The sequence below is a fragment of the Erythrolamprus reginae genome, chromosome 1 (assembly GCF_031021105.1).
Source record: "Erythrolamprus reginae isolate rEryReg1 chromosome 1, rEryReg1.hap1, whole genome shotgun sequence".
Lineage (NCBI taxonomy): Eukaryota > Metazoa > Chordata > Lepidosauria > Squamata > Dipsadidae > Erythrolamprus > Erythrolamprus reginae.
Genome location: NC_091950.1, coordinates 360,850,844 through 360,864,066, shown reverse-complemented (window position 1 = coordinate 360,864,066; position 13,223 = coordinate 360,850,844). Strand labels below are relative to the sequence as shown.

The following is a 13,223-nucleotide window of genomic DNA, read 5'->3' as shown; positions in this document are numbered from 1 at the left end:
CATACAGTTCTTACTATTGATGGTATAAAAAACATTTAAAAGTACCCTGTATTTGATTTTTTTCCTCCTTATAGGCAGAAAACCTTCTTCTTGATGGAGACATGAACATTAAAATTGCAGATTTTGGTTTTAGCAATGAATTTACTGTAGGCAACAAACTGGACACTTTTTGTGGAAGTCCCCCGTATGCTGCCCCAGAACTCTTTCAGGGAAAGAAATATGATGGCCCAGAAGTAGATGTTTGGAGTCTTGGAGTCATTCTTTACACTCTTGTCAGTGGATCATTGCCTTTTGATGGTCAAAACCTAAAGGTAGAAATAATATCTGAAATTACTAAAGTCTGGTTTTTTTAATGTTTGCCTTAGTATTTGATTTATTTTCTTTGTTTGGCTTTCAAAAGGAATTGCGAGAACGAGTATTGCGTGGAAAGTATCGCATTCCATTCTATATGTCCACAGACTGTGAAAATCTACTGAAAAAACTACTTGTGTTGAATCCAATTAAGAGAGGGAGTTTAGAAGTAAGTTTTCTGAATATTTTCTTGTTTATTAACCCAAGTCAGTGGAATAAGTTAAACCCCAGAGGTTTTAAAACTGGCCTTGTAATTCTTCCTGAGACCTTAACCTAAATGTATTAGTCTTTTGGCCCAAAAGCTATGCCAGGTTTTTAAGTAATATTGGGGAGATTGTACTCCAAAATATGGATGGAATCAGCATAATAATTAAATTGGATTTAATTAACTGAAACATAATTATAGTTTGTGTTAATTGAATACTTCTAATATAACTATTCCTCATATAGTTAGTAATTTCTTTGACTCACAATAAAAATTACAGTGAATGGCAACTTTTGGAGAAGTTCTGACTCTTGAACTTATATGATGACAATTTAGAAAGGCCTGTTTTAAAACTAAGTATTATATGTCATGAGAATTAACATGTTTTGGAATTGTTTAAGTTGTGAAATAGATTTATCAAGAGAGGTCCACTGACTTCTAATAGTTTTGTTAATATGAGCAGGATTGCAATTTGTTAGGCATGTGTTTTTTTAAAAAAACTTACAGTAAACAACTCAAAACATTTTACAAAAAATATTACTTTTATTAAGGAAAATAATGTCTAGTAGTTATAGGTTAACCTTGTATCTGAGACAGCATAGTTCGCATATTAGTTACTAAAATAAAGGTTTATTGTAGTAGTATTATTATTAGGACTGTTTCTAATTATCAAATTCAAAATATCATTGCAAAATATCACAAATCACTAAGTAATACATATTGCTTCATCCTTTTATCAATCAATATGTTGCCTTTTCCAGAATGATTTACATATTTTCAAACAAATTAAGCTATTGCATAATATCTTGACGTTTTCTAATTTTTCAATATAATTTTGGAATTTTAAGAAACTTTAATTTAATTTTAAACTTAATGCATTGTTAATATTACAATTAAACATTGTTTCTGTTACAATTAAAAACTGTTTTCAATTCAAAATAGCCTAAACAAGCAGTGGGTTGCAGTTATATTTTTGCTAGTTAATTAGGAAATTTAAAAGCTGACTAATTTTAAGTAAAACAATGGGCCTATTTTCCCCAAAGGTGTTTTTTTCAAGTGCCAACTGTACTTTCTTTGTTTTTCCTTGAAAACATTTTACTTCTCATCCAAGAAACCAAGGACCTCAATGACTCTCAGAAAAAGTGCTAAAGACCAGAGCACTTGTAAGGAATATAAATCCTTCCATTCCCCACCATTCAATCAGAACTGAAGGAGCTTCTTGGATGAGGAATGAAACTTCTTCAAGGAAAAACAAAGTCCAGTTGCCTCTTGAAAAAGCACCTTTGGGACAACCATGACCTGGATGATTGAGAATCTCCATAGACAATGGGCCTGTTTAATTTAGTATAATCCATAGTAGCATAGGTTGACTTTCTGGTTTCAGGTTAGGATCCTTTCCTGCCCACTGAAGAAGTTAATAATTGATCCAAAGATATTTTTTTTGGCTGGAAAGTATCCCTGCATCACTGAAGTTCATCTTTTGCTCAGAGTTTTGTCTGTACATATTATATGTTTGACATAACTTTTAGACTTAGAGTGATTTTCTCTTTTGAACAATTGTCGAAGATAATGGATTTATGTTTTTAAGTAAGATTATAGAATTAATCATTTTATTGCTTAAATAACATGAAATAACACGAATATTATTTCATTTGATGAAGTTTTAATATCTCCCCCTCTAAATAATTAAATTAATTAAAATTTTCAATTTTGTTTATTTTCAAGCAAATTATGAAGGACCGGTGGATGAATGTCGGTCATGAAGAAGAAGAATTAAAGCCATATACTGAACCTGAACCAGATTTTAATGACACTAAACGAATAGGTAACAGTTTTAATCTTACTATTCATTGCTTTTGAGGTTCATTGCTTTAAGTATTAACTACAGTATTTCCGTACTATCTGATTATACGTAAGATGCAATTGACGCTAATTCATATGTCTTGCTCGAGTCTCCAGAATACCATTTTTACTCCAAATTCTTCATTCTCCATTCACTTTTCATTGAAAACACAATTTGCATTTTCTTTTCTTATTACAGTGGCAAAGGCATATTTAAAATATGATTTTGAATGGTAATTCACGGGAGAAATACTTCTGTGTTCAGCTATACTTTATGCTAAAAAAGAAATGTAAATTGGCTTTGTGGCTAGGATCCATGATAAAGGGGACACTAAATAATCATCAATATTGTTTCATTTTTTCCTCTATTTTATAGTTCTTAATTCTATGAATATTTAGATTGGCAATAACCTTTCATAAAACATGGGAGAAATTATGAATTGTCTGATTGTTTAGATATTTTTCAAAGGTCTGTGATCTATGAAGTTCTGAAACATGTTGCTGGACAACCGAATATAAAACATAAATATTTTAAATAATAAAAAAGAAAATTACATATAATTAGTTCTGAGATATTCCCAGAATTATTACTGGTTTGGACAAAAACAGTACATTAGAAAATGCCCTTATGGTTAGCCTAAATATTTCAGATAGTCTCATCAAAAATAAAATCTGTTTTTCCCCCCTAGATATAATGGTCACTATGGGTTTTGCAAGAGATGAAATTCATGACTCCTTAGTAAACCAAAAATATGATGAAGTAATGGCTACATATTTGCTTCTAGGGAGAAAACCACCTGAGGTAATTTACCATTATTTATGTTTGTTTTTTCCTTTATTTTAAATAGTTTTGCATTTCTAATTTGAGGAGATAGAACATATTATCTAGGTTTGTACAAACCTTTGAAAGGGACAGTTTGCAAAATGTTTTAATACGAATAAAGTACCTCCTTTTGGCATATTAAGGAAACTATCTCAAATAGCTGCTTCCACTGATGTTCCGGGCCCTGTGGATATCTGGGTATGTGCAAACATAGACAAACATTCTGGTTCGTTTTTGGGAAAATAAAGAGTTTGTGCAATAAATGTACAGGCATCCAGGGACTGCCTTGGAAGTAACTGCACAAGCCTTTCAAACAATGTGGTTGCTTGAGTGCTTTGTATTACCCTAATCTGCCCATAGCATTTACTAACAAGCAAAACAACTCTTTGACACTCACAGGGTAAGAATTTATACATTAGCCATTTAAAAAAAACTTTTGCCTACTCTAGGCATGTAATAGAATGGCATTGGATGATGGGAAGGACTCATGGTGATAATCAGTGAATGCTTTGGGGGTTTCAATAAAGCCTAGTGTCATTATTACTACTGCAACAATCATTAGGACTTTACATGTTTTTCTGACTTTAATAATGTGTGTAGAATTTTGGGCTCTGGTCTTGATATTTGATTATCAGAAACATAAACATGATTATGGCACCTTGATTATCTATTGAACACAGTCTATTGAACACCATTAATATGCTGTCATGGTCATGTTGGGAAAATACTAGAAAGCATTTGCAGAGTTTCATCTTGTTTTCTTAATCTACCCATAGTACTCTAAGGAATATTCTCCAACACCAGAGTTCAAAAGCTTCAATATACCCCTATCCTGCTTCTTCAAATCCACCTTCCATTTCTATAGAATGTCACAGGGAATACAATTGTTAGTATAATTCTGATCTCTTTTGATAATATTTATAGCATTTGAATATCATTTCCAAAGCTTCTGTGGGTACTTTACTAAGTTTAGTTTAGTTTAGTTTAGTTTAATCAGATTTGTATGCCGCCCCTCTCCGCAGACTCGGGGCGGCTCACAGTGTTAGTCTGTGGTGTATTTCTTGACTTTTTGTTCCTGTATTGTATTGTTGATGGTTAATCTTAAAAGGGAGAATAACATAATAACAGATTTGGAAATCCAAAAATATGATGAGTTCTAGTCCAACTGACTGCTCAAGCAAAAAACCCTATACCATTTCATACACATGGTTCTCTAATCTTTTCTTAAAAACCTCCAGGGTTGGAGTATCCACAACGTCTAAAACACAGTTGTTCCACTGATTGATTGTTCTGTCAGGAAATTTCTCCTTAGTTTTAGGTTGGGTTTTTCCTTGATTAGTTTCCTTCAAAGAAGATATCCAACAATTTGATATCTTGATTGCCAATTCTGAAGTTTGTTCTAGTTGTTAGCATTACTCTCATTTTTTCCACTTTCTTCTTTAACTTTGCAAATTTGCAGTTTGCAGAGCCTTTGTTTATTCAACCCTCTGGATAGTGTCATATAGCAGATTATCAATGTTTCTTCCTTCATTTTCATCTTCTTCTATTTATTCCAGCTTTCTTTAATATACACTGCTCAAAAAAAAGGGAACACTTAAACAATATAACTCCAAGTAAATCAAATTTCTGTGAAATCAAACTGTCCACTTAGGAAGCAACACTGATTGACAATCAATTTCACATGCTGCTGTACACATTCAACTTTGTACAGAACAAAATATTCAATGAGAATATTTCACTCATTCAGATCTAGGATGAGTTATTTGAGTGTTCCCTTTAGATTTTTGAGCGGTATATATTCAGCATATAAAATGAAAAAATAAGGGGAAAGTGCAGCCTTGTTGTATTTCTTTGCCAACCTGGAGCCAGTGTGTTTCACTTAATTTTGTCCATACTATCGCTTCTCATGAGGACAATGAGATGTTCTTGGACATCTGAGATTTCTTTTTTTTCCAATGTAGAGCTCTAATTTGCATTGGATGATCTTGACCATTATTTTCTTAATATTTCCTAGTCATTAAAATTATTATGCAATATATCACTGAAGATTCTCAGTCATCCAGGTAAAGTTATCTGGAACCTGAGTCATGGCAATTATGTTTATGAAGGTTGTCACATGATCAATAGTCGTGAGAGGGTGCATGTGAGATTTCGGCGAGGTTTTTTTGCTTCTGCATGCGTGGAATTATCTATACCGGTAGGAACTCACTACCTTTTGTAACAAGCAAAGTCCAAAATGACTTAACAATTACGCCAAGAAAGATTGTAAAATGGGACAAAATACATTTAACAACTGTTTTGCTTAGGAACATAAATTTTGAGTTCAGTTGTGGTTATAAGTAGAGAACTACCTAAATATGTAAACCAATAATAGACACATCTTTATGATTCAAACTCTTCTTTAAATTTAAGATTAGATTCACCTTGAATAAAAGTTATTGTTTGACCATAAATTTACCAATCTGTTTCTTTTCTGAAAAAAAGCTTCCTGAGATGTCACTCAATAGGCACCTTCATAGAGAATCTTGATTTATATTTATCTCAAAACCTTAGGATATAAACTTCTTTGATTTCTGTGCCCATTATCTCCTCACTCTCCCTGATATCTCTGTTCAAATCTCTGTTCAAATCTTCCAGCGCTAACGTAAACAACAAGGAGATTATGTTTATGAAGGTTGTCACATGATCAATAGTCGTGAGAGGGTGCATGTGAGATTTCGGCGAGGTTTTTTTGCTTCTGCATGCGTGGAATTATCTATACCGGTAGGAACTCACTACCTTTTGTAACAAGCAAAGTCCAAAATGACTTAACAATTGCGCCAAGAAAGATTGTAAAATGGGACAAAATACATTTAACAATTGTTTTGCTTAGGAACATAAATTTTGAGTTCAGTTGTGGTTATAAGTAGAGAACTACCTAAATATGTAAACCAATAATAGACACATCTTTATGATTCAAACTCTTCTTTAAATTTAAGATTAGATTCACCTTGAATAAAAGTTATTGTTTGACCATAAATTTAACAATCTGTTTCTTTTCTGAAAAAAAGCTTCCTGAGATGTCACTCAATAGGCACCTTCATAGAGAATCTTGATTTATATTTATCTCAAAACCTTAGGATATAAACTTCTTTGATTTCTGTGCCCATTATCTTCTCACTCTCCCTGATATCTCTGTTCAAATCTTCCAGCGCTAACGTAAACAACAAGGAGATAAGTTCACATGGTTTTAATTACATCTCCATTAATGATAAGGTTTCCATGCTGTGATAAGTATATCACTTTGACCCCTGGTATAAATTTTTCTACAAATCCATGTCTGATTGACCCTTTCCAAGCAGCTAGACACTGTTCTCCAGATTTCTTAGCATAGCTTGTTTACAACCAGAGGTGGGTTGCTACCAGTATGGCCCAGTTCTACGAACTCTTAGCAGTGGTAGCCAGAGGCTCCGCCCACCCACCCCAGATTGCGTCGTATGGGCGAGCGTGTGTGCGAACCGGCAGTGACGGGATTTGCAACCCATTATTTTTTATAACCATTACTGTGTCTTCTGTTACTTGCCATTATTTCAGTGATATTCAGTCAGTTCCTGTAGGCTTCCAATAATGACTAGAGTGCCTGTCTAATTTCATTTTCTGGCACTATAAGTTTTTGTAAGTAGGGAATATCTCTACTGCACAGTATTTTAGTATACACTTTTCACCTTTCTTTAAGTTTGAATCAGTTACTAATTCTTGAGCATACTTTAGTAAATTAATTCAAGGTTGACAATCATTATTGTATACATAATGTTAAAAATGGTTTCTGTAACAAACTATGTTTTCTTTTTCTTTTTTCTTCCTTCCTTCCTTTTCTTAATACAAATTGTATTTAAGTCTTTTTTATTTATATATGAACATAGAGTTATGTTAGAAAAGCAAGAATATCGATATGAAAAACCGTATAATATGTAAAATTGTATATAAAGTAAAATAAGCAAGGGAAAAGAGATTAAGATATTTCTCTACTTTTTGTATGTACTTTTGTTTGTTTTTATGAATTTTCAATAAAAGCTTTTAAATTTTTTTTAAAAAGGCAGTCTGTGGCATAGCAATTTTTTCATAATCTAGAGCAGTGATGGTAAATCTAATACACGTGTGTTAAAGACGACAAGCCATCATGTTTCAGGTGACACGCAGCATTCACCAACATCAAACAACAATTATTCTTCAAAGCAGCTATATTTATTACACAAGAATAGGGCGTATCCTTGCACAGCCTCTGGAAGTCTTGCAAGAGAGCCATGCTGTCTACATGGCCTCTGTATGCTCTTTAAAACTAGTGCAGCGAAGGAGTGCGCTTTTGTGCAATTTATGAAGGCTACAGAGATGGTGCAATAATGGGGTATGTTTTCATGTGGCCTTCAGAACCTCCTCAAGGTTTTCAGTCTTGAAGCCGTTTCAGAGAATGCTCTTCTGCAGCCTCTGAAAACTGTGTGAAATGACATCCTACCCTTGGGCAATTTTCAGAGGCTCTGGAGGCCATGGGAGGGCACAGCTTTGGATAAGCCGCTGGGGTTGACTACAGAAACACAACACTGCCTGAAGATAAGCAGTGCATGGCAGATCCTAGGGATCACGCATATGATTGGGTTGCATTTTTTTAAAATAAAAATGTACAGAATTATTTTTCTTTTGTTTGGGCAGGGTTGTGGTGGTGGTGATGATATGCCAGAGGAGTCAAATTGGGCATTTTCTGAATTTTTGATGTGTCAACCCCAAAATGGCCTCCATCATTGATCCTAAAACCTTCCTGGTTGTGTTGAACTGCCGTTCACACAGTTATGGGAGTACTCCACTTCTTTTGGAGGCTACCATATTTGTTCTTAAACCTGCATAATATCTTAGCATTTCATGGATTTTTTTTCTGCTTTAAATAAATACTAAGAGTGTTGCGAGCATTTCATTTATACCCAAATAATAAACTTCTGCTCTGTTTGGAAGTTTTCTTCTATAGTGCAAAATGATTAAAAAGAAAGGTGCTGGTGCTATTTAATTTCTTAAGCTGTTTTCTAGCGCACACCCTTTATGTGAATTGAGAAATAAAAGCAAGTTATGCTCTTCTTTATCGCAAGCCAACAATCTTAGGAAACAAACTGACAGAGGCGAGCGGTCTATAAACCGGATCAATGGATGCAAGCTTGCGCTTCATAAATCAGGGGCTTGTTTATTAAAGAGTGATCATTCACTGCAAACGAACATCTCCCTTTCTCTGATTGATTTTCACTTCTTTTCTTCTTTTTTGGGGGGAGGAGCCATTCTTGTTGGAGTAATAATTAGGATTAGAAAAGCTTTTCTCATCCTTTCTGTAACTCATATTTATTTCTATATTATATATTCACAGTCTTTTGCCTCAATGGTGAGACTCTGGATAGTTTACAGCAAGGCAAGAAACAAGAAAATAATAAAAACAGTAGCATTAAACAACCCATATATTGCATATATTAAGGTGGCCACCCATAGTCACAGATAATTAGAGGCACTAAAATGTTTTACCGGTAATTGTTTTTTGAAAAACAATTTATACATTTCTTTTTTATTGCATTTCAGAAAAGGTATAAAAAGCAAAAAGGGGGGAAGGGAAAATGCAAAATTGGGCGTGCAGTTGAGAAGAGAAAGAGCCACAATAAAGAGTTAATTTCATCTTCCTTCGGTACAGATACAAACAGAAAACACAATGACCATATGCACTACTGGTAAATTAAATCACAATGTACAATACTTCTAGAATCAATAAATATAACTAGTCATCAAATCCCAAAGCTAAAATTTTATTTTTATTTCATATAAAAAGTCTAAGAATTGTTTCCAGGTAGCAATGAAAATAATGGGGTTTTTTTCTCTAATGGAATCAATCAATTTTGCCATCTCCACCAACTTCTTTAATTTCACCATCCATTCTTCCATTGTGGGTATCTGTCAGAAGAATTGCTTCTGTTATCCCATATAAAAACAAAATTCTATGTTTTCTTTTCAATCTGTTTATCCATCAAACCTAAAGAAAAGCCTCTGGCTTCATTTTTACATTCAGTGTAAGAATTCTTAGAATTAAAATATGTCTTATTCCATTAATGCATAGCTTTTTACATTTCCACAAATATGATAAAAAGCACCTTCATATTGTTTACATTTACAACATACATTTGACACTCCTGTATACATCTTTGACAATTTATCAAGTGTTAAGTGCCAATGACTCATCATCTTGTAAAAAGTCTTTTTCAAATTATAATTCACTGTAAATTTCAATCCCTTTACTTCACCTATTTTCCTATTGATCCAACATTGTATTATTAACAAACCAAAGCTTTCCTCCCCATTTAGTCATAGCAATTTACACATTCAAATTCCAGAACAGAATTTTGAGGACAATGGAATCTTCTCTAAAGATAAATAAAAGCCTTATTTTGCAATAGCAGGATCTTCAAGCTGCATTTTACTTTTGTTTTTTAAAGAAATCTGCAATCTCTAGCCAAAATTAAAGTCATTTGGTAATAAATGTTCTAATGTGACTTTAGAAGTACTCCTTAATTGTGTTACTTAATTTAACTAACCTTTAGAAAGGAATACTAGTGTATATTTTTAGAAAAAAAGAGATGATCTTGATTTCTACATATGGTTTTTATCCTTACAGTGTGATGGGAGCGAGACTCTATCCAGTACTACCCTAAGTCAAAGGTCTCGACCTGGAAGTGACCTCAACAACAGCTCTATGCAATCTCCTGCTCACCTGAAGGTCCAACGGAGTATATCAGCCAATCAGAAACAGCGTCGGTTCAGTGAACATGGTGGGGATGGCATTCAACCAAGTAAAGTAGCAGAATATAATTTTAAGTTGTGTTCTCTTTCCTGGGGGCTTGGCAGCAACACCTTCCTGAACATTGCTTAGCACATCATGGTGCTTTTATCATGTGAGCTGTCTGTATAAAAATAATTTGGGTTACTGGAGAGATGTAGTTTTCATTTGCATTTCTTTTTATGTCTGTAGCTATTTTAACTCAGAAGGAAGCAAGTTGGTCTGTATTCATCATTATTTCCCCTGGCATATACTTCTTGTTCGAGCTTTTTCCAAAGATTTTTCAATAATACTCAAACCGGGGGCATTATTAAACTTTTATCCTTCTTTCTGTAAGTGCTTTATGATTGGAATTAAATTTTGAATTTTGGTTGCTGAAATATCCACCTTTTTTCAGTGTTGATTTCTTTCGTTTTGACTTTCCCAGTCTTCAGACTTGAATATTATTGAAAATTTCTAGGGAGATCTCAAATGTAAAGAGATCTGCATGTAAAGAGACCTAGGTTATCATTGAGCTAGAAGAGTTCTACAAGGAGGAAGAAAATTCCAAAAAAGAAAAAAAAATCCTTTTCTTTCTGGTTATAGGAAGCATTTGAAACCATTATTTCTGTCAAAGAAAATGTATCCAAATATATTGATTTGTCATATTCACTATTCTTTGATTTTGAATCTGTAAGTGTTACTTTCTTACAGAAAACAGTAAATAATTGTTCATATTTGAAAGAAGAGTCCATGTTTAATTTTGTATCTCAGGAGACGTTTGAAACGTAAAATTTAGCAAGCGATATCAAACTTTGGATGTGCAAATATTTTCTTTCTCAAATACACTTGCCATGGGAATTGCAGAAAAGAAAAGAAAAAGAAGATGGGTTAAGAGATAGAGCACACTAGCACCTATAAATTGGTGAACTTGTTTGAATTTTTAATATTTCTACATAAATAAGTCCTAGGACAGTGATAGCGAACCTATGGCATGCATGACACAGGAAGTATGTGGAACCATATCGGAAGGCACATAAGGTGTTGCCCGATGTCAGCTCCAGCACGCATGGCCAGCTGATTCTCTGCCTTGGGGAAGGCTGTTTCACCCTCCAGAGCAGTGATCCCCAAACTACGGCCCGCCGGCCACATCAGCCCACTGAGGCCATTTATCCGGCCCGCCGGTGAGTGACAAGAGCACAGGGAAACGAGAGAGAGAAAGAAAGAAAAGGGAAAGAGAGGGAGGGAAGGAGAAGTGGAGAGGAATGAAGGAGGGAAGGAAGGAGAAATGGAGGGAGGGAGGAAGGAAGGAAGGAAGAATGGAGGGACAGAGGAAGGAAGGACTGTTTTTTGGGGGGTAATTTTTTTTTATTTTTCTCTCAACATACATTCAAACAACACAGTGTACCATCTAATTTTCCATGAATAAAATGCAGTATTTTGTTAGTAACTAATATCAATCATCAAAAAAGTTGCAAAAGTTTTTTTTTCTAATTTTGTCACCCAGTTACATTCATTTTCTTTTAATTAAATTTCCTCCTTAATGTTCCTTCAAAAAGTGCAACACCAATTATATTTCTAACTTATTAACCATTATGCCAAAGTGCTTCCTTCTTTCTTTATACATTTTTCATAAGCCAAGAAAACCTTGTATAGCCAATCAGATGTCAACAAAAGAAAATTAAAAACAAAACATAAACATATATGAATTTCAGACTTTCTCCCCCCCTCTTAATAGTACATTCCCATTTTGTTTTTTACTTTAAAACAAGGTGCGTGCAGTGTGCATAGGAATTTGTTCATAGTTTTTTTTTTATAATCCGGCCCTCCAAGAGTCCGAGGGACAGTGAACTGGCCCCCTGTATAAAAAGTTTGGGGACCCCTGCTCCAGAGGCTTCAGGGAAGCTTCCCTGAAGCTCTGGAGTTCAAAAAACAGCCCAATGGGCAAACTGGAATTCCAGAAAAATGGTTTGCCCATTGTGCTGTTTTTCACTTCAGGGAAACATGGCCAAAAAGAAGGCTGAACATCAGGGAACTGGCATAGGGCAATGTCTTGCATGCCCTCCGATACGGCTCCGCATGTCACCTGTGACACATGTGCCATAGGTTCGCCATCATATTTATGTAGAAATAAATAGGACATATTTATGTAGAAATATTGAAAATTCAAAAAAGTTCATAAATTTATAAGTGCCGGTATGCTCTTATACAAACAGGTTCACAACATTAAAAATTCAAACAGTTTCACTTTCTATACCACTTATTAAATTTTATGTTTCAACCATCTCCATAGTTATGATCTATTTTTCACACAAATACTAAAATTAGATAAACAGAACTCAATTAAACGAATGAGTCATATCCACTAAACTATTTATTTGAGGAAAATTATTGAAAGCTAAATATTTGACCTTACTGTTCATATGGAGTAAAATGTAATATACAGACATGCTTGAAATCGTACTAGAGGTTGCTATGTTGGAAATTAATTCCCCTATCAACTATGTTCATATTAGAAAAATAAAGGGAACACTTAAAAAACAGAATATGACTTCAAGTAAATCAAACTTCTGTGAAATCAAACTGTCCACTTAGAAAGAAACACTGATTGACAGTCGATTTCATATGCTGTTGTGCAAATGGAATAGTTGTACAAATAAAATATTCAATGAGAATATTTAATTCATTCAGATCTAGGATGTGTTATTTAAGTGTTCCCTTTATTTTTTTCAGCAGTATACATGAAATAGGCTCAATCTTTTAAAACATTAGGCCGGAATATGTTTGAATTTGCTGCCCTTAGACTATCTCATTTTCATTTTTGTAATTATGTAATATATTTCTTGGATCTGTGTGGTTCCATTGAATTTTGAAATTAAAATTGACCTCTAAATTTAGCAAAGTATGTCTTATATTTGTGTATTAAGTTAGAGAAAATGTATTTGAAAATAAATAAAATAAATAAATAAATAAGGTAAAATCTTAAAAGTATAGTATTTTAGATTTTAAAACATGTTTGGAGTGAGTTAATTTATGTTTGGGATCCTTGCAGAATTTTCAAAAAATTACTTTCTACATAAGTGGATAAAATTGATAATTAAAGAACTGCTATTACTTACTGTTTTGGCATTTCCATGAAAATGGTTAGGTGTAATTTAAAAAATCCCCTTACTGTAAGTCTATAAATG

At 33.7% G+C, this 13,223-nt stretch overlaps 1 protein-coding gene across 4 annotated transcripts in view; it reads left to right on the top strand.

Moving 5' to 3' along the window:
- MARK1 (microtubule affinity regulating kinase 1) overlaps positions 1-13,223 on the top strand; it is an 80,787-nt gene that overhangs the window by 52,366 nt on the left and 15,198 nt on the right. For 2 of the 4 annotated variants that reach the window (XM_070734384.1, XM_070734382.1), the window contains exons 8-12: positions 75-311; positions 401-520; positions 2,282-2,381; positions 3,088-3,200; positions 9,895-10,069. In XM_070734384.1, coding sequence (XP_070590485.1) covers positions 75-311; positions 401-520; positions 2,282-2,381; positions 3,088-3,200; positions 9,895-10,069 — 745 coding nt within the window. The remainder of the gene's footprint in view (positions 1-74; positions 312-400; positions 521-2,281; positions 2,382-3,087; positions 3,201-9,894; positions 10,070-13,223) is intronic. The other 2 variants (XM_070734386.1, XM_070734383.1) reach the window with 1 other exon arrangement.